This window comes from Oryctolagus cuniculus, chromosome 6 (genome assembly GCF_964237555.1).
Source record: "Oryctolagus cuniculus chromosome 6, mOryCun1.1, whole genome shotgun sequence".
Lineage (NCBI taxonomy): Eukaryota > Metazoa > Chordata > Mammalia > Lagomorpha > Leporidae > Oryctolagus > Oryctolagus cuniculus.
Genome location: NC_091437.1, coordinates 43640989 through 43663202, shown reverse-complemented (window position 1 = coordinate 43663202; position 22214 = coordinate 43640989). Strand labels below are relative to the sequence as shown.

Below are 22214 nucleotides of genomic sequence, written 5' to 3'. Positions count from 1 at the left end.
TGTGAATAAATGAAGCCCATGGATGGGAGCACAATGCTGCAGAAGCACTGCAGTGACTAACATGGTAGCGCTTCAGTTCTGCAATTAAAATTTGTCTCCCCCGTCATCTGTACATGAAAATCTAAGCTTACTGGCACAACATTCAAGTTCTTTATCATGCACCCCCGGTGCACTTCACCAGCATCATCCTCTGTCCTTCTCTGCCCCACTCTGTTGCCACAGTCACCCTGTTTCCAGTGGATCAGGCAACTTTATGTCTCTGTGCCCTACCACATGCTGCTACCTCTGTCTTTGGAGGGCTTTGACCTTCCCTTTCATTTTGGTGAACTCCTACTCAGTCTGGAGCCCCAACACATAGGTCTTTTATTTTCTTCCATGCTGTCCCCTTTCATATACACCTTTTCTACAACTGACTTGCACACTTGGAATGTAATGTGTTCATGGTTGATTCACTTCTGCATTCCTAATTCCTAAGCCCATGTAGGACACATTTACGTATGAGTTGAATCACTGAAGTGCAGGCATCTGAGACACCGACAAGCCCTCCAAAATCCAAAGAATTCATTTCGATTCAAACTTTTATACTTAAAGGCACTAGTAACCTCATTTTGAAATTGGGAAAAGTGTAGAAAAATTAACAGATTAAGTGACAGAGGTAGGATTATCTGACTTCAGTCAGGATTCTAACAGTCATGATACAAAGCAGGCATGTAATTGGAATACAAAGTACAGAATGAATGATATAAGCAGCCTAGTATGTAAGAGCCCAGGCTTGGTCATCAAGGGTGTCTGCTGTCAATGTTGAACAATCCACTTAGCTGTGTGGCTCAAGGTAGGTCACTCCAGCTCTCTGAGCCTCAATTTCCAGGTAATATCTAAGGGCTATTTGCAGCATCAGCTTTTAATAATGCTCTTCCCCCGAAGTTTCTTCTTACTTGCAACCTACAGAATATTTACCAGACAGAAACAGGTGGCTATAGTGAACAATGCCTAAATACAGTGTTGATATTTGTAGCAAAATTTAAAGAGAAATTCTGAATTCTTGCCCCAGAATTTCTTAGAGGAGGAATTCTCTGTTTGCAGCTTGAAGGAAAGGGGAGAGCCCAGTGTATGAGTAAATAAGATGGCAACTAAAGTGAGATCCATTAAGAATGAATCCAGAAATGGAATCCAGACAGGGGGTGAGGGAGACAAAAGGAAAAACTAGAGAAGAGAAGCAAGAAAAGAACAAAGACTTTTAGAGAAGACAGAATACTAGGTCAGATAGCTTGGGGACTTTTTGGAAAAGATATTTACCATTGAATTTTAGCTTGTGTTGCTTTCTGATATTTTTAGTAAAGTCTTCTGTATGTACTAGAGTTGTACATGCATAGTCTTTTCCAGGTAAATTGATAAATGCTGAAATCCAGATACCAATCAATGTGTTATTATATGGGCAAGCTAACGATGATGGGATGATGCTCTTTTGGGCACTCCATATATAGGCTGTTCCTTGCTCAAGGATAGAACCTGTGTATGTATATGTTTGTGGAAGGAAAATCGAAATCCTAGGCATCATAGAGGTGTGCATTTGTATAATGTTCTAATATATGGTAGGGTTTCATTCTAACACAGTCACTGTTATATCAATCCTCTGACAGATGGAAGTTTTAAGTGACCTGAGACGTAGGGTATTTTTTTTCTAACTTAAACAAAGGTGATATATCTATATATCTAGAGGGGATGCTTGGTCTTACAATGAATTTACTGACAGAAAAGGAGTTCAGGGGCTGATGCTGTGGCGCAACGGGTTAACGCCCTGGTCTGAAGCACGGGCATCCCATATGGGCACCGGTTCTAGTCCCAGCTGCTCCACTTTCGATCCAGCTCTCTGCTTTGGCCTGGGAAAGCAGTAGAAGATGGCCCAGGTCCTTGGGCCCCTGTACCCGTGTGATAGACCCAGAGGAAGTTCCTGGCTCCTGGCTTTGGATAGGGGCAGTTCTGGCCGTTGCAGCCAACTGGGGAGTGAACCATCGGATGGAAGACTTCTCTCTCCCTCTCCCTCTCCCTCTCTACTTCTTCCTTTCTCCCTCTCCCTCTGCCTCTGCCTCTCCTCTTTCCGTGTAACTCTGACTTTTGAATAAATAAATAAATTTTAAAAAAAGAAAATGAGTTAAAACATCAGAAATGATCATGAAACTAGTAAGGTGGCCTTAGGAAGGAAATTTCATTTTCCACAATCTCTCAAAAGTTTTACATCAATCACTTTTGGCAGACATTAGGGGATAGGATAATCTTAGCTGACATCCAAGGAACCTATTGATGAAGCAACACTAAGGGCATCAGCTGAAATCTATACATATGTAACTTTTTCCCCTTGTGTTTCCACTGTTCCTTGTTAGGTGCACAGACTCACTTGGACTTTTTAACATGAAAAACGACTAGAATAAAAGTTGATGTGCCCAGCATAGCACTGGCACTCCACAGAATTATCCAGGGCTATAATCAATGCTGTAACAGGGAAATTGTGGTTCTCCCAGGTGTGGAAGCAGCTTCAGTGTCTTTCTCTAACCCCCAATTAAAATGTGTGCTTCATCAACTGCTTGCTCTGCTTCTTTTCACCATTTGAAGGACAGAGAGGGAATTTTCAACTGTTCGTGTGCACTTCCCTTCGCCTGGTTTACAGGCAATCATATCACTCCACACAAACTATAATTTCCTCTTTGTTATCTTCACTTCCTTCAGACAAACATGATTCACTGAAGAAATAATAATGAGCCATTAGCTTTGATGCCTGTGCTGCTGGGATGGAGATGTGCAAAGACTGGAGATTAACCCGTGTTAAGAAAGGCAAGAAGAATTACACTGCTAGATACTATGAGCAGCCCTCAGTGCATTTCTTACTCTCCCATATACCTAGATCCTTCTCTAAGATCCTGAGTGATTGCTACAGCTGTATATAGAACCTGAACAACTAGAAGATCAACTGTGTATGATTGTCCAACAAAGCTATTCTTAACTCCAATAACTGCTGTGCTCATCGGTTTATTCATTTACCCACCCATCCTCCCATCTCTTCACTCATTCACTTATTCAACATTTGCTGAGTGCCCACTCATCTTCTAGGTACTGTTTCACAGTTTACACCAGAGAGTGTGTACAGCAACAAATGCATTTGGTATAGCACTCGTCCCCTTAGGCTATCCTCAACCTTGACTATACCATGAAATCAACAGGCATGTTCTCAACAATTCTGGTATTGAGATTATACCTCTAAAGATTCTCATTTACCTCTCCTGAGATACGGACTAGGAATCATGGTCATTTTTCAATTTGCCCAGCGGTTCCAATGTGAAACAAAAGCTGATAATCACTGGATTAGCATTTACATCCCAGTAAGGGAGAGGAACATAATAAAGAAATGCATCATAATTATGTGATATAAAAGGACAGAAAGTCCAATATTTCATTCTTTCCGGTTAGTTCTGCCTAGTCTCCATTCTGAGATAAGGCCAACAGAAAAATGTGTTAATCTGTATTTTTACACATTTTCCCCATGGTGTAGCTTCTCTTGTGAAAGCATATCGGTGAGGTCATGAGCAGAGAGCTTAACTTCAGGCCTTTCTTGCCATATCCCCCAGCTACTTTTCCTAATCAGAAAGCACTTTTGACATAAATGCAATGGCAAGAGATGCAATGTGACATTGAGATTTTTTCTGTCTGTTAACTCAAAGATTTTTGTTTTTTACATGGTGATATGGGTTAGCAGGAAGGAAGTAGGTCAGTCAGGCAAATATGAAAATTTCTGTCCTGGCTCCTTCAAAATCCTTGTATAGGTTCCTGAATCTCCATGAGCCTCTTGGTCCTCACCTGTAAGATGGGGAAGAAAACAGGGCTTTTCCCAGAGAAAGTTCTCTTGGGAAGATTAAATGAGGTAAGATATAGGCACAGGAGCTTGCTTCCTAACTGCTGATTACTTTGCCTGTGTATTCAAGGTCTCTCCTGCTGGGGAAACAAGACTCCCCTAGGGCAAGGGTCACACCTGTCCTGATCATCACACATGCCAGACACATAGTAGGCATTCAAGTATTCGCGGAAAGAACTTGTTGATGCGGGCTCCATGTATGCGTTAGCAAGGCACATCCAGCTAGAACCCAAATGGAACCTGGTGGCAAAGCTCATCTCAGGCCTTTTGGATGGGCTCAACTAGAGGACTGGCACTCCAGGACTGCTTCCTCTGGTTCTACTGCATAGGCCAGGTCCCCAGATCAAACTTTTCAAGTGGGACCAAAGAGTCAGCACTGGTTAGCTTATCTCAGCGTCTCAGGCTGAACCTTCTCAATTGTGTTTCCAGGGCTGCCCCCACAGAACCATGGAAACAGCACTCCGACTGCGTGCTATTCATCTAGTAGACTGCATTAGCAGTGTCTGTTCAGGGGACACCAGCCCTTTGAAAAACACTGCTGGGGTTGGCTTTTAACGGCCTCAGGGGTATCTAACTACCTGTTATTAGCAAAGAGAATTAATTTCCTGGGAAAAAACACAGCAGCCACTACATCTTACATGTTAATCTAACTCCACAATAGGTTGCAGACAGGAAGCAAGAATTCACTGGCACCAACCTGAGGTTGTGTGATAAAAATCCATCCAAGCCACGTAAAAAATAGGTTCCCAGAGGGAAGAGAACAACAAAACTCATAAGGGCGGATTGAAGAATTGAATGGAAGATCAGAAACTTGAAAAGTATATGTAAAAACAAACGGGCAATCTCTTAGGGTTATACAAAAATACTCAGGTCAAAAATTTTGCAAAATCCTCATTAGAATTTAATGTATAATTTCGTTTCCTTGGTACAGATAGGAGAAAGCTCTCGCTTTTTAGCAGTAGTCAGCAACAGAAGTAAAAGGTGTCCAGACAAGGCATTTGTTTCTGGGTTGTTCTGTTTGATCTGGTCCTCCAGGGAGCTGCATTGAAATCTCTATTTCCCTTCTAGTAAAGGCTGAAGGAAGTGAGGAACTGGCGGTATTTGGCCAGTGCAGTCTTAAAGGGAGCAGGTTTGAACACATTTTGATCCTTGATTGCTGTTCTATTCCATTTTATAAAACAATGCCATTCCCTATTCCTCAGTATGGTGCAATGAAATTTAGAAAAAGTTCAAATGCTATTTCCAGTGTGGGTGCTTATCAAACTCATATTCCTTTTTTTATATTTTTATTTGTTATTGTAACTAGAACAGATTTTATGTATTTTGCAGATATGATTCCAAGAAGACAATAACTCTCCCTCCTCCCACCCACACCTTCCTTCTTTTCTTTTAATTTCTTTTTTTTACAATTATATATTTTGAATTTACTTTATAATCACAGGCTTATTGCTCCTCTAAATAAAGAGTTCTACAAGTAAAAGGTAGGAAGACCACTGTTCTACAGGATACAGACAAGGGTTATACACAATAAACAAACCACAAGATGTCCATTTTGCTCATATACATAAAGCTTCATTTTATACTCCATGTATTATCTCCCAAAAAGCAAAGAAGATGTATTTGTCTTTTGGGTCTGGCTTATTTCACTAGGCCTAACAGTCTCTAGTTGCATCCATTTTGTTACAAAAGACAGGAGTTTAATCTTTTTGCCGACTGAGTAGTATTTCATCATGTATACATACCAGATTTTCTTTACTGAGTCATCAGTTGATGGATATCTGCATTGATTGCATATCTTAGCTGCTGCGAAACTCATCTTGCAATACCACAATGTATACTAATTTACCTTGTTGGTGTAGTGCTTCAGTCTCCCAGTGTATTTTCTCCTTAGGAGAAGAATTGGCTCTTTTGTGCCTCCAGAGAGACTACAAATACATTTGCTATAAGAAAATTTCAAAAGCAGAGCTAAATTTCACTTTTACTTTTGGAACCAACTTGTCACATTAATCAGATCCCACCTTCTCTACTATTGTTGGGATAAACTTGATTTAGATAAAATACCACTATTCATCTGCTATTACTTATAATTGTAGGATAGAAGGAGATGATAGTATCACTTGGACAGATTCCTTGGACAAGAAAGTTCCTGAAATGAACATTTATTAAGCTGTAAAATCTACATAATGTTTGAGGGAGTTTGTTTGCATCCTACCATTTAATTTTCACCAAATTCTCCTGAGGCCAGTGGTCTTATCCCTTTTTCATTAACAAGGGAAATGGACAAAGGTCCTAAATCCTTTCCCAGGAGCAGGTATTTGGTGAGTTAAGTCACTGCTTGGGTTGTCTTTATCCTGTATTGGAGTGTCTGGTTCAATTCCTGGATACTTTGCTTCAAAGTTAACTTTTTGTTAACACCCATCTTGGGAGGCACCAGATAAAGCTTTCAGGACTTGGGTTCCTGTCGCCATGTGGCAGACCCAGATTGAATTCTGGGCTCCTGGCTTTTGCCAGGCCTACCCCTGGCTACTGTAGCTATGTGATGAGTGAAACAGTTCATGAAATATTTCTGTGTATCTCTGTCTGCCTTTCAAAAGTAAAAAAATAAATAAGTAAAAACAAATGAATATTGCATAGTCACACCTTAGCAGGTGTCAAACCCAGGAGCTAGTTGCGTCTAACAGCCTGGCCCCAGAGCTCTGCTCCTAACCTTTACCATGTACTGCCACCAGAGCACAAAAGAGGTTTCCTTTTTTTTTTTTTTTTGACAGGCAGAGTGGACAGTGAAAGAGAGAGACAGAGAGAAAGGTCTTCCTTTTGCCGTTGGTTCACCCTCCAATGGCCGCCGCGGCCGGTGCGCTGGGTCCGGCGCACTGCACTGATCCAATGGCAGGAGCCAGGTACTTATCCTGGTCTCCCATGGGGTGCAGGGCCCAAGTACTTGGGCCATTCTCCACTGCACTCCCTGGCCACAGCAGAGAGCTGGCCTGGAAGAGGGGCAACCGGGACAGAATCCGGCACCCTGACCGGGACTAGAACCCGGTGTGCCGGCGCCGCAAGGCGGAGGATTAGCCTAGTGAGCCGCAGCACCGGCCAAGATGTTTTCTAATAAGCTGTTAGTTTCTCCACCTCTGCGATAGCAATGACGTCAATGCCTCCCATCTGACTTTAGGAAGTTTTCCAGGGAGTATTTGTAAAAAATACTTTGAAAATGCTTTGCAACTTACAAACCACTATAAGAATTGAATTGTTCTCTATATAGCCATATTACAAGGAATATAAAGGAATCAATGCTGGTCACAGATTCTGCCTTTCAACTACTCAGTGAATAGAGCTTTTCAAGAAATTTCAACTTAACTAGAGGGTCTTGGTGAAATTCTATCTAGGAACAGCACTTCGGAGCCTGAATCTTACATTCTTCTGAGTAGACAAGACCTAAAAGGTCATTTAGTTGTCTTTCCTCCTCCCAATGCTTGACCCACCTTTGTAATCACTCTGATATAATAGCTCCCTCTTGCTATGAGTCTTTCAGTGACAGAGTGTGTCTAATGAACATGGGAGATCATTTACCACTTTAGAACATTAAAGGCTGCTTTCTTAAAGTAGACGGTCACATTTTGGTTCTGCCCCCTTAGCTCCTGAGACATTCTAGGTCATTAAAATAAAGAGCAAAATTCTTTACTTGTAATAATATCCCACCTTGCACCAAGAGAAAGGGATTGTGCCTTTACTTGTTCCATTAGCTGCATGGCCCACTCTACGGGATTATGAGAAGACAAGGGACAGAACCCTTCATCATCCTATCCTTACTGACTTCCGGAGCTGTAGAATGAGCCACTGAAGTGCCGAATGAATTGTAATAACTTCTCCAGTGCTGAGAGCAGACCACATCCAATCCATTAGGGCTGTGTGTCTCACAAATGGTTCTCAAAGCACAGCCTGCTCACTGACAGGGACACGCAATCAGAGGACGCCTGATGCCTCCTGCTCCGCATTTCAGTCCTCGTCATCATGCACATTTTCTATGTACATCTGCATGCAAAGCTGAAGGGCATTTTCCTCATTTCCCTAAGAGCTTTCCATGAGGACCAAAGGGAGAACCATAAAGCAATAGACAGATGCATCATGTTAGGAAAGGTGTCAACACGTTCTTTTAATCAGTACACAGTCAATATTCTCCATCATGAATAACTAATTAGTGTCTCAACTCTGTTACTCAGATGTCATTGCAAAAATCTATCTGAGGAATGTCATCTGCACTTAAGGAAGGGACAGGAATCGTAATTAAGTTTTAAGCTATTTCTTCAGCATGAAGCTGCCACGAAGTGTGAAATGACTATAATTCACATTTTTAAGACCCTGAATTTATTAGCATCTACTTTCTATTCAAGGTTAGGGGTATAGCACTTGGACTGTCAAATGATTCAAATTCCTCTGTGCTTTGTTATTTTGGAGTGAGTGTGTCGGAGCTCAGATGTCAAGCAAGGAAAATTATCATTAATGAGTTAGGCTGTATTTGCGATAGAAATCCCAAAGAAACGGCAACTCATGCCCCTGTGTGAACAGGAAGCAGCAGTGAAAGGTCTGTCTCGGTAAAGGGGGTCTTGGCGTTCCTCTATAAATTCTGACAACCATGGCTGACAGCATGAATAGGAACTGCAGGCTACGGGCTTCAAGTGAAGCATGGTTCTGCTGGAGTTTGACTAAGGCAGGACCTGGAGATGAAAAGAATGGGAAGTTTTGAAACTGCTTGTGACACAGAGAGGGCTAGAGTATTGCCTTTTGGAAATGACTTATGGACGGAATAAAGACAAGCCTGGGGTGAACAAGTGCTGAGACCACACTCCAGACCCAGGAGGATTTTGAAGCGCTTCTCCAGAAACAATAGAGACGTGACTGTCTTTTTTGCTGACTGAGCACACACTCTTGTGGAGAAAAGATTTGTGATGATTCATCTCGACGGAATCAAAGCAAAGGTGGGAGACATTCCAGTTAGTGAATGCAAAAATAAAGAAGTGTAGAGTGCTATGTGTGTACTAGGGAGACCATAATGAGCCTGGGGCCCTACCAATAAAGTTGTCCTTAGGTTAGGAAGAGAGGGTAGTCAAAAACAGAGTGTTCAATAAAAACGAAGAGCAGCAGGAAGGCTCTAAGGCATTCTTGAACAAAGAAGGATATTGCGATATGGGTGGAGCCTACCGAGAATAAGGTCAAAGTTTACACATTAAAAAGCAAGACCTTCCAGATTTTACCCACTATGCACACAGTGGCATCCAGAGTTAGCTCAAGCAAGGAAGTAGATTTCCTCTTTGGAAAATAGATCAGCCCAACAGAACAGACCTATGGATTCATTTACCCGTGAAGTACCATCAGGATACAAAAACAAAAACAAAAAAACAAAACCATGAGCCAGTGTTATGGCCCTAAGCTGCTGCCTGTGACCCCTGTATCCCACATGGGCTAGAGTGGTTTGTGTTCCAGCTGCTCCACTTCAATCCAGCTCTCTGCTCATGTGCCTGGGAAATCAGGGGAGGATGGCACAAGTACTGGCCCCTGCACTCATATGGGAGAGCCAGATGGAGTTCTGGAATCCTGGCTTCAGCCTGGCCCATCTCCTGCCATTGTGGCCATTTGGAGAGTAAACCAGCAGATGGAATATCTCACTCTATCTCTATTTCTTCCTCTCTCTCTTTGTAATTCTGCCTTTCAAACACATAAATAAATCTTTTTTAAAAATACACATAAAACTATCCAAGAAACAAGATCTGCTTCATTCTTAAAATTGAAGAGACATTCACAAATCACCAACCATGTGATATACCTCCACTCAGAAAGTCAGAGATCCAAATTTAAAAAAAAAATAAATGTGGAAGAAGAAACTTGAAAAGACCATTAATAAAATCATAAAGACAAAAAGAAAATAATACACCCATAAATTAACACAGGTTCCCTACAAAAGGAGACCATCACAAAACAAACTTTTGGAAACTAAAACATGACAGCAACGATTAACATTTCATGGAAGTAATGGAAAAGACAGAAAGGGAGAACAGAAGGAGGAACAATAACAACATGAGAAGGATGGAAAAGGCGGGAAAGGGGCATGGGCAACGAACAGATGAGAAGCTGGCGTGTGTGAGTGCTCTTCTTGGGACCTTTTATCTTCAGGTCAGTGGGAGCCACTGAGATTGGGGAGCAAGGGACTGACATTCTGTCCACCACAATACAGGGTCCAAGACCAGGAAAATAGGGAAGTATATCAAGTGTCCACTGGGATCTGACTGCCTTACTCCCACGTCTATATTGTTTTTATAACCATTGAAAACTCTGGATCAAGAAAAAGCAGTCCATTGGCAGACAGATACATATATTTTATTTGCTCTGGCTCTCATGTATTTCAGGTAAAAACAACTGTCAGCTTGTTCCTCTAAACTCCCATTACTCTTTGTGTTGAAAAGGTTATAATTGGAATAAAACAAGCTTGGCTTAGTGCCAGGATTGCGAAGGGTGTAATTAACAACATTTTCTGTCTATATACCCAGCAGGGCCATCCCACCGAGGGGGGAAAAAAAGGCAGAGTCAAAAGCAGTTGCGTGTTTCTCAAAAATAATAGAACCATAGACCCCACACTTTACATAATAAATGAGAGCAGCTGACATTTTCATCAAGGTAAAAAGACAATAAAGTCACAGTACTGCTGTCTGAGGTGGAAGAGAGGTGCACTTGAGAAATTTCAGCAAATAAACACACAGGCCCATTCCGCTGCAAGAGGGCGAGAGGTCAGGATGTCTATTTTTAAGATATCATGGCAGTCTTACAACATAGATAAAAGTGCCCTCTCATTATGGTTTTGTCTTTTTGATGGCCTTTCCTGCATTTTAATGTCATATCTAAAAAGAATCTAAAAGCTAGAATTTTAAAATTCAAATCAAAGTCACTCATCTGGGATGCTGCTAAGCATGTTGGCGGAGGGCCCCTTTCAAAGTGGAGGAAAATGGACTGATGGTGACAGTCAGTCAGGCGCCTCCCTGCACAGCCTTGATGGTTCTGCTGCTCACTGACAGTGAGTCCAGTAACGTCTGCACGTGGTTTGGAGAGGGGCCTGTGAAATGCTTCGGCTCGTTTTCAAGGCATTTCTCCCAACATCTCACTGAATTCCAAAGACTTCAATGCCACTTTTTGGAAGGATGCCTGGAGCATCAGGCATGGATGATAGTTCCATGCAATGCTGGTTCAAAAATTAGAAAGAAATGAAAATCCTTAATAGCAGATATGTAGTGATGGATGCCCAAAGTATGTTTTCCTCTGATCATATACAAGTTTCTTTCAGATACAGGGGCAAGTCTCACAGCCTTTACCATTGGGCAAAGTCACATAAGACACTTGGCAACCAGCACAATACCTTGTGTTAAAGGCTGGGCAACTGATGCACCATCTGCATTTACCCAAGCAAATGGCATTTCTGTACTGTTCCTACCTGACTTCATCTTTCTCTTGACCTTCACATCTTTTTGGATTGATGGGGAAAATTAGTTGAATCTATTCTGGCAACTTCTCTGTGATCCCAAAATTTAAACTTTTCCCTAAATAGACAGTTTTCCAAATTTCCTTTCCCTCTTTAGGATGTCATGATGGAGACAGAGGGGGAGGGACTTCGGTGACTTCTTGGAAACAGAGACCATGAAAATTCAGATTACAGATGCACGTCTGACCAACACCAGTTGTCCAGCAGGCAGCCCAGATTGAAGGCTTCAGCAGATGAATTCTGCTTGGTTATCTGTACGCACATGCAGTACCCAGTGAATGTTCGCTGCGATTGCTGTTAGTAGACTGGCACTCTGAGAACACAGCCTGCTCCAACCCCAAGTGGGACCATCTACTTTGGAGCCCTCAGTACCCCTACAGGGAGTCTCCCTAGAAGCCTGCCAGCCTTCAGTTATTGAACTGCATTCCTTACCCTGAAACCACATGGGCTCATCTACAAACCATCGCTCTCCTTCCTCCAAAAGTAGAAGATTAAAGACTGCTAACCCAGACATTTTCTTCTTCTCTAGCTACTTGATATGCCAGGTAGTGGTGGCAACACTTTGCCACTGGTCTCTTCCCAGAGCTCAAGTGAAAATTCTCAATAACCTCTTGTTTTACAAATTTTATTTGAAAATGATAGACACACAGGGGGAGATACCCCTACATAACACACATACACAGATCTCCCATCTACTGGTTCATCCGCAAATGCCCACAAAGGCCAGGGCTGAGCCAGGCCAAAATCAGGTGTTAAGAACACAGTCCGGGTGTCTCATACAGGTGGCAGAGGCACAATGACTTGAGTCACACCTGCTATCTCTCAGGACTGGGAGTGGAGCTAGGAGTCAAATACAGGCACTCCCATACGGGATGTGGTGCCCCAAGCAGTGTCTTAACCACTGTATCAAATGCCCTACTCTTTGTTTTTACCTTTTCTTACCTAATTGTATTTTTTTTTCTCCATTCTTCAGAGAGAAAAGGTCACTGAGACATACGTTTTAACACTTGCTTTGTCAACATTTCCATCCCTTTCTTCTCCCCACATTCCCCAGAGACCAGAAAGATGGTCTTTGCCCTCTTGCTGTCTGACTGGGACTCCAACTGTCCCGCGGCCTCATTTCCCTTGAAACAGGACCTGCTGTTCCTCCTGCTCTCTTCTCTAATGGCAGAATTCCAATGTGCAAAGGACGTGAGTACAGGACACCCAGGTTTAATATCTTCAAAGCATAAACCTCTATCCGATTTGTAAAATGAGAGCTTTTGATAAATCGATCCAAGGGACAGATGGAAATATCTTTTATAGTGAATCTCCATTTTTATCAGTGCCATTTGCTTCTCATGCTACACATTAAGAGAGCCATGATGAAAAGTGTAACCTAGAGACATACTGCAAGTGAGGGGAAAAAAGAAATATAGAGATAAATTCAAACTGCAGTGCTGATATATTGATGGGGACAAAAGAATGAGAGTACGTTGTAATATAGGAGATGGGAAAGAGAGGAAGGAAAGAGACATATGCAAGTATCTGTTCAATAGACCTTGACAGGGAGGGAAGATGTATTAGTTTGGGATTTAAAGCAGAATGCCCGTAAGTCAAGTGGGCTCATTATGCCTTGGTCTGTGGCTCCTGGACCTTCTTATTCTCTGGGAAGGCACCAGAGAATGCAGAGAGAGAGCTGTGAAGCAGACACTTGGGTCTTTAGCAAAATGAGAAAGTAAAGTCAACACAACAGCACATTAATAAAGTTAAATGCAGCCAATACTTTTGGGATTTTGACTTTGGGGGAGAGGGGATGAGAATTACTAATACTATACTTCTAACTAATTGGATCCCTGGGGCTCTGACATATTGGTTTGGTAACTTAAATTTATCAATCACCGAAAGCCAATAAATATTTAGTTGGCTAGACATTCTAAAATAAAATTAAAGAAAAATTTTTTTCAACTTGTAGGAGACTTCTCTTATCTTGCTTCCTTATGCTGTACACAGACATTAAATCTCATGCATCCCCAAAGGAGTTCAGATTTAGTACCTTTCCATTAAACAAAAACAAAACAAAGCTAAAAACCACTTACAGATTGTTCAAGTGCTTGCGTGAGAAAATTGGAAAACTACTAGGAGCAATAGATTTATCTTAGAATTTTTATGCTTTATCATTAAAACCATGGTAATGTTATGGGGAAAAATAAACAGTAACAAAGTAATGTCTTATTTATTTGGAGCCATAGAATAGCTGTAAGCTTAGTGAAGTTTTGAGTCCAAAGTTGCATGATGCACTAATTTTTGAAGTTCACAGCAATGTTTACAATCTTTTGTGGAGATACATAAGATCACCTTCACATCATTTATTATAGAATACAACTATTGGCTGGCGCCGCGGCTCACTAGGCTAATCCTCCGCCTTGCGGCGATGGCACACCGGGTTCTAGTCCCGGTCGGGGCGCCGGATTCTGTCCCGGTTGCCCCTCTTCCAGGCCAGCTCTCTGCTGTGGCCAGGGAGTACAGTGGAGGATGGCCCAAGTCCTTGGGCCCTGCACCCCAGGGGAGACCAGGGTAAGTACCTGGCTCCTGCCATCAGATCAGCGCGGTGTGCCTGCCGCAGCGTGCCGGCCGCGGGGGCCATTGGAGGGTGAACCAACGGCAAAGGAAGACCTTTCTCTCTGTCTCTCTCACTGTCCACTCTGCCTGTCCAAAAAAAAAAAAAATACAACTATTACAAGCAGAACTGTTACAAACTCCCATTTTTTGTAAATACTTAGAAATGTCTTTGGGAGTTATAGAAGTACACTGGGCTACTTGTCCTACCCTAGCTGGCCCCAGAGAACTATTCCTCTTAAATTCTAAAACCTCTTTATTGTCTTTTACCTTTTCTTTCTTCTTTCAGCTAGAATGTCGCTTTATTTGGGCTACTCTACCTAACTCTTCTAGGTAGATTTAGGCATTCTCTGTGTTTCTTCCAGCTTGCTTCATACTTCTATCCTAGCAGTGATCATAGCGTGTTGAATCTTTGGTTATAGATCCTTGTAGTCTCCTTAATTATAAATTATTTCAGCAGTTATTTTACTCATCTGTTCATTTCAAGTGTCTATCACATGTCTTAACTCATAATAAATGTTCAACCAGCTACTTAGTAAACAGTTCATGATCTTCAATGAGCTGGATATGTTAGGGTAGGGAAAGAGAAAAACAAGGATCATGAGAAAATCAATTTCTAACAAAAGTCAGGGGATACAGCCCCAAAACTCCTGACTGAGTAACAATGAGCCAAAAGCACAGCCCGGGACAAACTTATCTGCCCAAGTCCTATAATGGGATGTTTGTGGTGGCAGAGAGAAAGAGATAAGGCAGTATCATGGTGACCCTGACCCAAGAAAGAAAGTTGATAGAAACCAGAATTTTACAAACTGGCTACAGCCTCCTCTCCCCTCACTGTTACTCTCCCTTGCAGGGAACTGAAGGAAGAGGATAGGAATCAGTCCAGGAAGACCCCCTAAGAACACTGTAATTGGGGAAAATAAGCGAGAAGAGTCAAGTGGAACCGCGGAAGCTCATCTCTGAGCTTGCCCACACTCAGTCTGTAGAGTATTTACTTCTTTGAGCAAAGTGAGAACTTGCAAGCAGGGAAGGGGTGAGCAATGGTGGCACATCTCAGGCCTACTCCCTGACCCTGTCCTTAAGGGGCTTGTTACTCTTCCCTTACTGCTCCACTGTGCAAAACTGAATCTTAGCTTGTCTGACCTCATGCTCGTGTCCATCTCTGAATTCTTTTTCTGATGAAACCAAGGACCTGACCACACTGACCCCACTGGAGACAGATCAACAGGCCACCACCCTTCTTCTAACTGGGTGCCAAGTAAGAGGACACCAATATATTAGCTGAGTGAGGATGTAAAGCATCTTTCTTTCTTTTAGAAAGGTGCTTTGATTTCTTGCTTTTCTTTTGGTTCTTTCCAAGCTCTTGGGGATTTCAGAGCAATTAGTCTACACACCCTACTCCCTTTTTTTTCCTATTTGCCATTGCATATGTCTGTGAAACAAGTTTTCAGTCTACCACTCATTCTTGTAGGACATATGAAAACATTGCAGTTGAAAAGAATCTTTAAAGCAAGGTATATGCTTACAATGGCAGCTTCTGTCCTCATAAAAATATATTTGCAAAACTTAATGGTTTATGTCCCATTTCAGATCACAAATGGCCAGAGATGAGTGATTTTTCCACTTGTCTTTATATAGACTTCAGGATAAAAATTAGTGAGCATGTGAACATTTAATTTATTCATATTATAAAATCATGAATCTTTTAAAGTCTACTTTCTGTTCAAACTTAGGTCTTCTTTTCTTACATTTCAAGAGACAGGTCTAGTGCCTGGTATGTTTTTGAGCACGTCTTGAATCTAGACCATGCCATTATTTGAAAATCACTGTACATGGGTAAAGTCTGCAAACATGGCCTGGGTTGGATGCTTGGCACAGAACTTTGTAACACTTGCTATTCAGTTAGAGAGAAGTAACCCTTCCTCGTGCATCTGAGGTCACCACTGCATTATCAACTGCCATCTTAAGCAAAGTCTGCAAATATCAGTAAAGGCAGTAACTCTGAAAAGAAAAGCAGTGAACCGAACTGCAGCAGACAGGAATCTACCTCTCTATCAGCTGAGACCGGCTAGGAAGTAACACCAGAGACCTGAAATCTGCTTGCCATGAACAGACAAGCAAATAAAAAACAAAGAAGAGAAAAAACAGGACACCTCCTGCAGCCAAGTTAGGGGATGCAAAAGTTAAATCACTGGAGAAGCTTTCTGAAGCAGACATAATTTTCCTACATTGAACTGCTTAGGTAAGCAAGGGAAGTAGATCTTTAAGCTTTTGTTTTTTTTAATTTTAACAGACAGTCTATGTACAAATAAGTCGTGGTCTTTTAACTCAACTTGTTTCCCATTAATAACTAGTAGGACTAAGACAACTCAGATATTTAGAATATTAAAGAGAAAACAAAATCTTCATTAATAAAATTCCAACTTAACTGCAGTAAGAGTTTTAAAGATCAATTAATTCATGTCTCAATAAATATCTTTTCCATTAACCTCCTTTTTCTGGGTTTTTAAGGCTATAAAGAATCAGGTTATTTCATTCCTTAGCAAATCTTGCATAATATAGGACACAGGACTATAATATTAATGTCACCATTGTGGTAACTATACAATGGATAAGTAAGATGTGAACATGGGAGAAATACAGATGAAGAGTACTTGGGAATGAGCTGTATGAATTGTGCAACTTTCCTTTATATATAAAACAAGATGTTAAAAATGACATAAGAGGGCAGTGCTGTAGCATAGCAGGTCTGTAGCATAGCCACTGCCTATGATGCCAACATCCCATACAGGTGCTTGTTCGATCCCAGCTGTTCCACTTCTGATCCTGCTCTCTACTACAGCTGGGGAAAGCAATGGAAGATGGCCCAAGTCCTTGGGCCCCTGTACCTGCACAGGAGACCTGGAGGAAGCTCCTGACTCCTGGCTTTGCATCTGCACAGCTCCATCTGTTGTAGCCATCTCAGGAGTGAAGCAGCGGATGGAAGACCTCTCTCTCTGCTTCTGCCTCTGCCACTCTGTAACTCTGCCTTTTTTTTTTTTTTTAAAGATTTATTTATTTATTTATTTTAAAGTCAGAGCTCCACAGAGAGAGCAGGACAGGCAGAGAGAGAGGTCTTCCATCCGCTGCTTCACTCCTCAATTGGCTGGAGCTGTGCTGATCTGAAGCCAGGAGCTTCTTCCAGGTCTCCCACGCGGGTGCAGGGGCTCAAGCACTTGGGCCATCCTCCACTGCTTTCCCAGTCCATAGCAGAGAGTTGAATAGGAGGCGGAGCAGTTGGGACTTGAACTGGTGCTCATATGGGATGCCTGCGCTGCAGGAGGCGGCTTTACCTGCTTTGCCACAGTGCCAGCCCCTGCCTTTTCAATAAATAATTAAACCTTTAAAAACATGCCATAAGGGGATCACTGTCCCACTACAGGCGACTTGGATGTTTTACAAGACAGCAGGCCCCCACAAGGAGCTCAAGGTCCTGTGGTAGGACTGCAGGAGGTCTGAGGTTCAGCACAGAGAGCCTCCCTCTCCACTGGGCTACCATTCAGAAGTCCAACATTTTTGCCTCACCTCAACAGCTCACTCACTTCTACCTGTAGCTACAAAGCCAATGATCTCACTTAAATTCCTAAACCTTCTTAAATCTGGGAGACACATAGACGTGAATGTGGCCAAGTTACAACTAATCCAATTGCAAAGTTAGATGCCAGAAGACTTAGCCACCAAATTCGTTACCAATTTCCTCTGTATCCAAGGTCATTTTCAATGACAGCACAGAGTACAATGTACCACTGTTAAAAGACAAATATGAAGCATTCACAGACTCACTGGTCTGGGCCAAGATATCAACTACAATTTGATATCATTTTATCAGTCTTAGTCTTCCCTACAAAGTGTGATAAGGAAAAATATTCCAGTAGGATTAACAGGCTGCATTTTGACTTTCTAGGTCCCTGACTCCATTTGGTTTATCGTGATTGGAACAACAGGGACAAACCCAACAACCAGTTTTAGAATTCCATATGAAAATATTTTTATGCATCCTATAATAAAATTTTATTTCTAGCCTCTGTGGCACATACCCATAGCTTTAGAATCAGAGATGAGAAAACACATCCATTACAAGAAGTTTTTTTATTTCACACCACTAGGATTGGACTTACTTACGAATTTTTGAGGCTTACTATTTCAAAGGCGACTTCCAAGTTTGTGTGCAGACACTGTGAGTATATCTGCAGCACTCTATGAACAAAAACTCTGATCTTTGTGTTTAGATGGCACAGATTCAGAACGTGGGCTAATGCTGTCAGACTTCTTTTTGTTTGGTTGGTTTAGGTTGGGTTTGTTTTTAACTACAGATTAATACTAAAGTGTAAGCCAAGCCAGCCTAAATCTTTTCCATTTCCCAAGCTTTCCAGCTAATGGAGAGCTAATCCTTAGGTAGGGGGAAAATCCATTTTGTACTTAAAGTTCAGCTTGTCGCAGCAGCACTTTTCTTTGGGCTGAGCAGCACTCCTTACTCACTGGTTCTCTAAGAAAATGGCTTCCCCGAAGGAACGTGAAAAAAGGGAACCAAGCCTTCCGTGAGCTCCTCTCCAAAGAGCTCTTGCTTCACAGCCAACAGGGCTCTTTCACTGTCAACGATCGATCTCTGCCTCACTCCCCCAGAGTCCTAAAAGGCAGGGTCCTAGTGGGGTGGATTTGCTTAAAAGATGACATGAAACATAGGTTCTGGCTGCCAGAGAGTTGGATAACTTCTGACATGTGAACCAAAAGCAGTTACGCTGGTAACCAAGGCAAATACTGCGCTGTATTTCCCAACCAATTATCCTCTTCCTCTCGCCTATTTATTTCCTTATACTCATAATGACTTATGGGCCCTGCAAAAAGCGTTATTGGTTTTGTAATGAGGTGATATATTTTTCATTTCCTGAGAATGTGTTTCTGTTAAGACAAACTCAAGTTCCAACATGGCTGCTGCCGCTTTAGCAATGTGTAGATCCTGAGGCTGCACAGTAAAAGGGCACATAGGACTGCACCAGGTAAACACATTGCCTATGGTGGATGTCTACTATGTGATAGCTTCATTGCTATTTATTGTTACTTGGTGATTTATGACTGGCTCAAGGAAAAAAAAGAACTATCAGTAATGAAGAAAGGCAACATTTGTGGAATTCATCCAGGTTAGATGCATACAATAGAAATAACAATGATATTTGAACTAATATTTGATTTCATACAGGTTTCTCTTTAGAGTTTGTGGGATGTTCCTTTGGCAGATAGAAACCATATCTCTACGTCTGTCATTCTTTTTTGTTTTCTGTAGCTGATGATGATGGTGAACAACATTTTGAGTCACTCTCTGCTAAAACAGCACGCTGATGGACATCTGGAGATGAGCTCAATGCATGGAATACCCACAGCAGGTAGTTCTAGCATCATTCCCATCCCACCCACTACCAAGTACTGCAGAGCTTTTTACACAGCAAAGTACCTGTTTTCTCTTTAGACTTCAGTTTCTTTTAGGCAGCACTTTTCTCTGGACTCATCAGTACCAATTATCCACTAGTTCTGTAAGTAGATAGTTTTTTCTTATCACAAAATACAGCAAGAAAAAAAAATTGCCAATGGATGAATTTAAATCTCAAAGTCAAAAAGCTGGTACTCTCTTACCCTAGACTCAATTGTCTTAAGTTTTTATGGGAAACTTACCTTTGGTTGTAGCTTATCTTTATGTCTTCCAAACCTCTGCCAGTTTGTATATTCACCTTATGACACTGTTAATACTTATTCAAAATGGTTCACTGATCAGTTGCAGAGAAGAAGGAAATAGCCACTAATCAATGCAAACCAAAGTCAGAAGCTTACCTTAGTTCCTTGAAGGGGTCTGCCCTGACATTAGGTGTCTCTATAGATTTGGGGAACACTGTGCCCTCAGCTCCTGCAGACAAAAGAAAAAAGGAGACAGAGGTTGCAGATGTTGCAGGAATCACTTCAGGGCACATCAGTACACTGATTGGAGTTAAATGCAGTGAATACATTATACAACTCAACAGCACACATTTTGCCACTGGCTTTTGGGCTTGTGTTAGGAGAGTGTTGAATCAACTCACGCAAAGAGCCTTAGAAAAAACAAGGAATCTTTTGGAACCATTCTTGGCTGAGAACACAGTGAGGCCAAGAGGCAAATTCCGCCTTGCTTAAAAAAAAAAAAAAAAAAAAAAAAAAAAAAAAAAAAAAAAAAAGCAGCAGCCGCCAAATGACTAGAAATGGTAAGGTCTGACTCTGGTCTCTCATAAACTATTAATAGTCACCCAACTGGAAATGTTTTCCACAACAGCAGCCAAGGCCCTTCTATTACAATGTGGGACACAACTCACGTAACAACTCTGACATCTCAGCAGTGAGGTAAGGGGCTGAGAACACCTTGGAGGACTTGCGTAACAACAAGCAAGTTTGCCCATAAAATTCTACACTACTATCTTGAAAAAGTTAGCATAACAGAACACCAGGAGAGATCATCTGAAGTTCAGCCTTTAAACTTTGTGTATTAACATCGATCCCCAAGCCAATCTAGACATTTAGCTCTTGACAGAGCTGTACGCTTTTATCTTTACAACTTGTCAACACCAGCTGAACCTTTCCAGCCATAAAGGTTGTGATTATCTGATTTGTCTGCTCTCAAAGTGTTTTCAAATCATTTAAGGCTCAGTTTATCACAGACAATTGCACTGGATATTTGTTTTTCAATTAAACTTAGCCAAGGCTAGATCCTATACTCCGAGGTAAACTTATTTATTTTTGTACATTTGGTATACATCTTTCATCCTAAAAGGAAGGGTGAATAATATCTTACATTCATGGGCAAATTTATAAAATCACCTTGCATTGCTATAAAGTATAGAAATCTTTTATCAACCACTGTTACTCCAAGTTTAGATTTATCTTGGAATAATAATGAGTTCAGGAAAATGAATTAGTTTCTTTGCTTTTGCCATACTATAGCAATATCTAAATTTTTTATATGAGCAACAAATGGATTACAAGTGAAATCAGAAAATGCTTCTATTTAACATTATATATAGTTATGTAAAGAATATTTTGATGAAGTACAATAACTTATTTTTAGCTAATGCTTTGAGTGACTGCCATATACCATACACCATCATAGTATTTAATTTGCCCTAGCTCATTTATTTCCTGAAATAACACCATGAAATTGTACCAGCTGTAGTCAGTAAAGAGAAATTAAGTGTAGAGCCACTTAAAATATTTCTCAACCCATACACCATCTTACTTTTCATGATCCCAAACTACATCATTTCACATATTTTCAATTTATCGAAATATACTTAAAGAATTCACAACATTTTAATGTCAAGTTCATTGAAATGTTCCTGGTTTTGTTACACATAATTTATCCATTCTATCTTTGTGACTTGAACATTATTGTATTCTCTGTAACTAAATTAGAAGGGATGGAGCAGAGACTGTAACATGGCCTTTTGAACCATGTATTACATTTGGTTTTGTAGTATATACATTCCACATGTCCAGAATGTTGTGATTATTTGAGGAACACATGACCTATAGATACTGTGTAAACAACCATGGAACAAATATTCCTACAGAAGACTCAGCAGTGAGTGACACGCATTGGACTGTGGGCCCAGGCTACCTGAGAGCCAAGAGCATGTCCATGGTCACCTCTCTATCATCTTCAACCTGTTGTAGATGGCTCTGTTCTATCACCAATGAGCCCAACAGGGACTTCCCATTGAAAACTCTTGAAAGTGTTTAGCTCTTTAACCCTAATTTTAAAACTGTAATTATAAAGAACAATGCTATACCTTCACAAGGCAAAGACAGTTCTTTCTGTTTATTTGCACTGTTTGCATTCTTTAGCTTTTTCTCAAATCTCCCCTTCTTCTACCAAAAATGACATAAAAAAAATTTCAACAGAAGAAGCATCCCTGTATTCAAATCAGCCTTCATTGCCAGACTTACCATGTAGCAATTAGTACAGCCATGAACAAACCTTTTTTTTTTTTTCAAAGAATTGTTTATTTAAAAGGCAGAGTGACACAGAGAGGATGAGGCAGAGAAGGAGAGCGAAAAACAGAGAGAGAAAGAAAGAGCAAGATCTTCCACCTGCTGGTTCACTCCCTTGGTGGCCACAACACCCAGGTCTGGCCA

The 22214-nt window shown here is 41.3% G+C and overlaps 1 protein-coding gene across 6 annotated transcripts in view; it reads right to left on the bottom strand.

Annotated features, from left to right (window-relative positions):
* SGCD (sarcoglycan delta) overlaps positions 1-22214 on the bottom strand; it is a 1063424-nt gene that overhangs the window by 87465 nt on the left and 953745 nt on the right. For all 6 annotated transcript variants that reach the window (XM_051844413.2, XM_051844412.2, XM_002710335.5 and 3 more), the window contains one exon: positions 19887-19959. In XM_051844413.2, coding sequence (XP_051700373.1) covers positions 19887-19959 — 73 coding nt within the window. The remainder of the gene's footprint in view (positions 1-19886; positions 19960-22214) is intronic.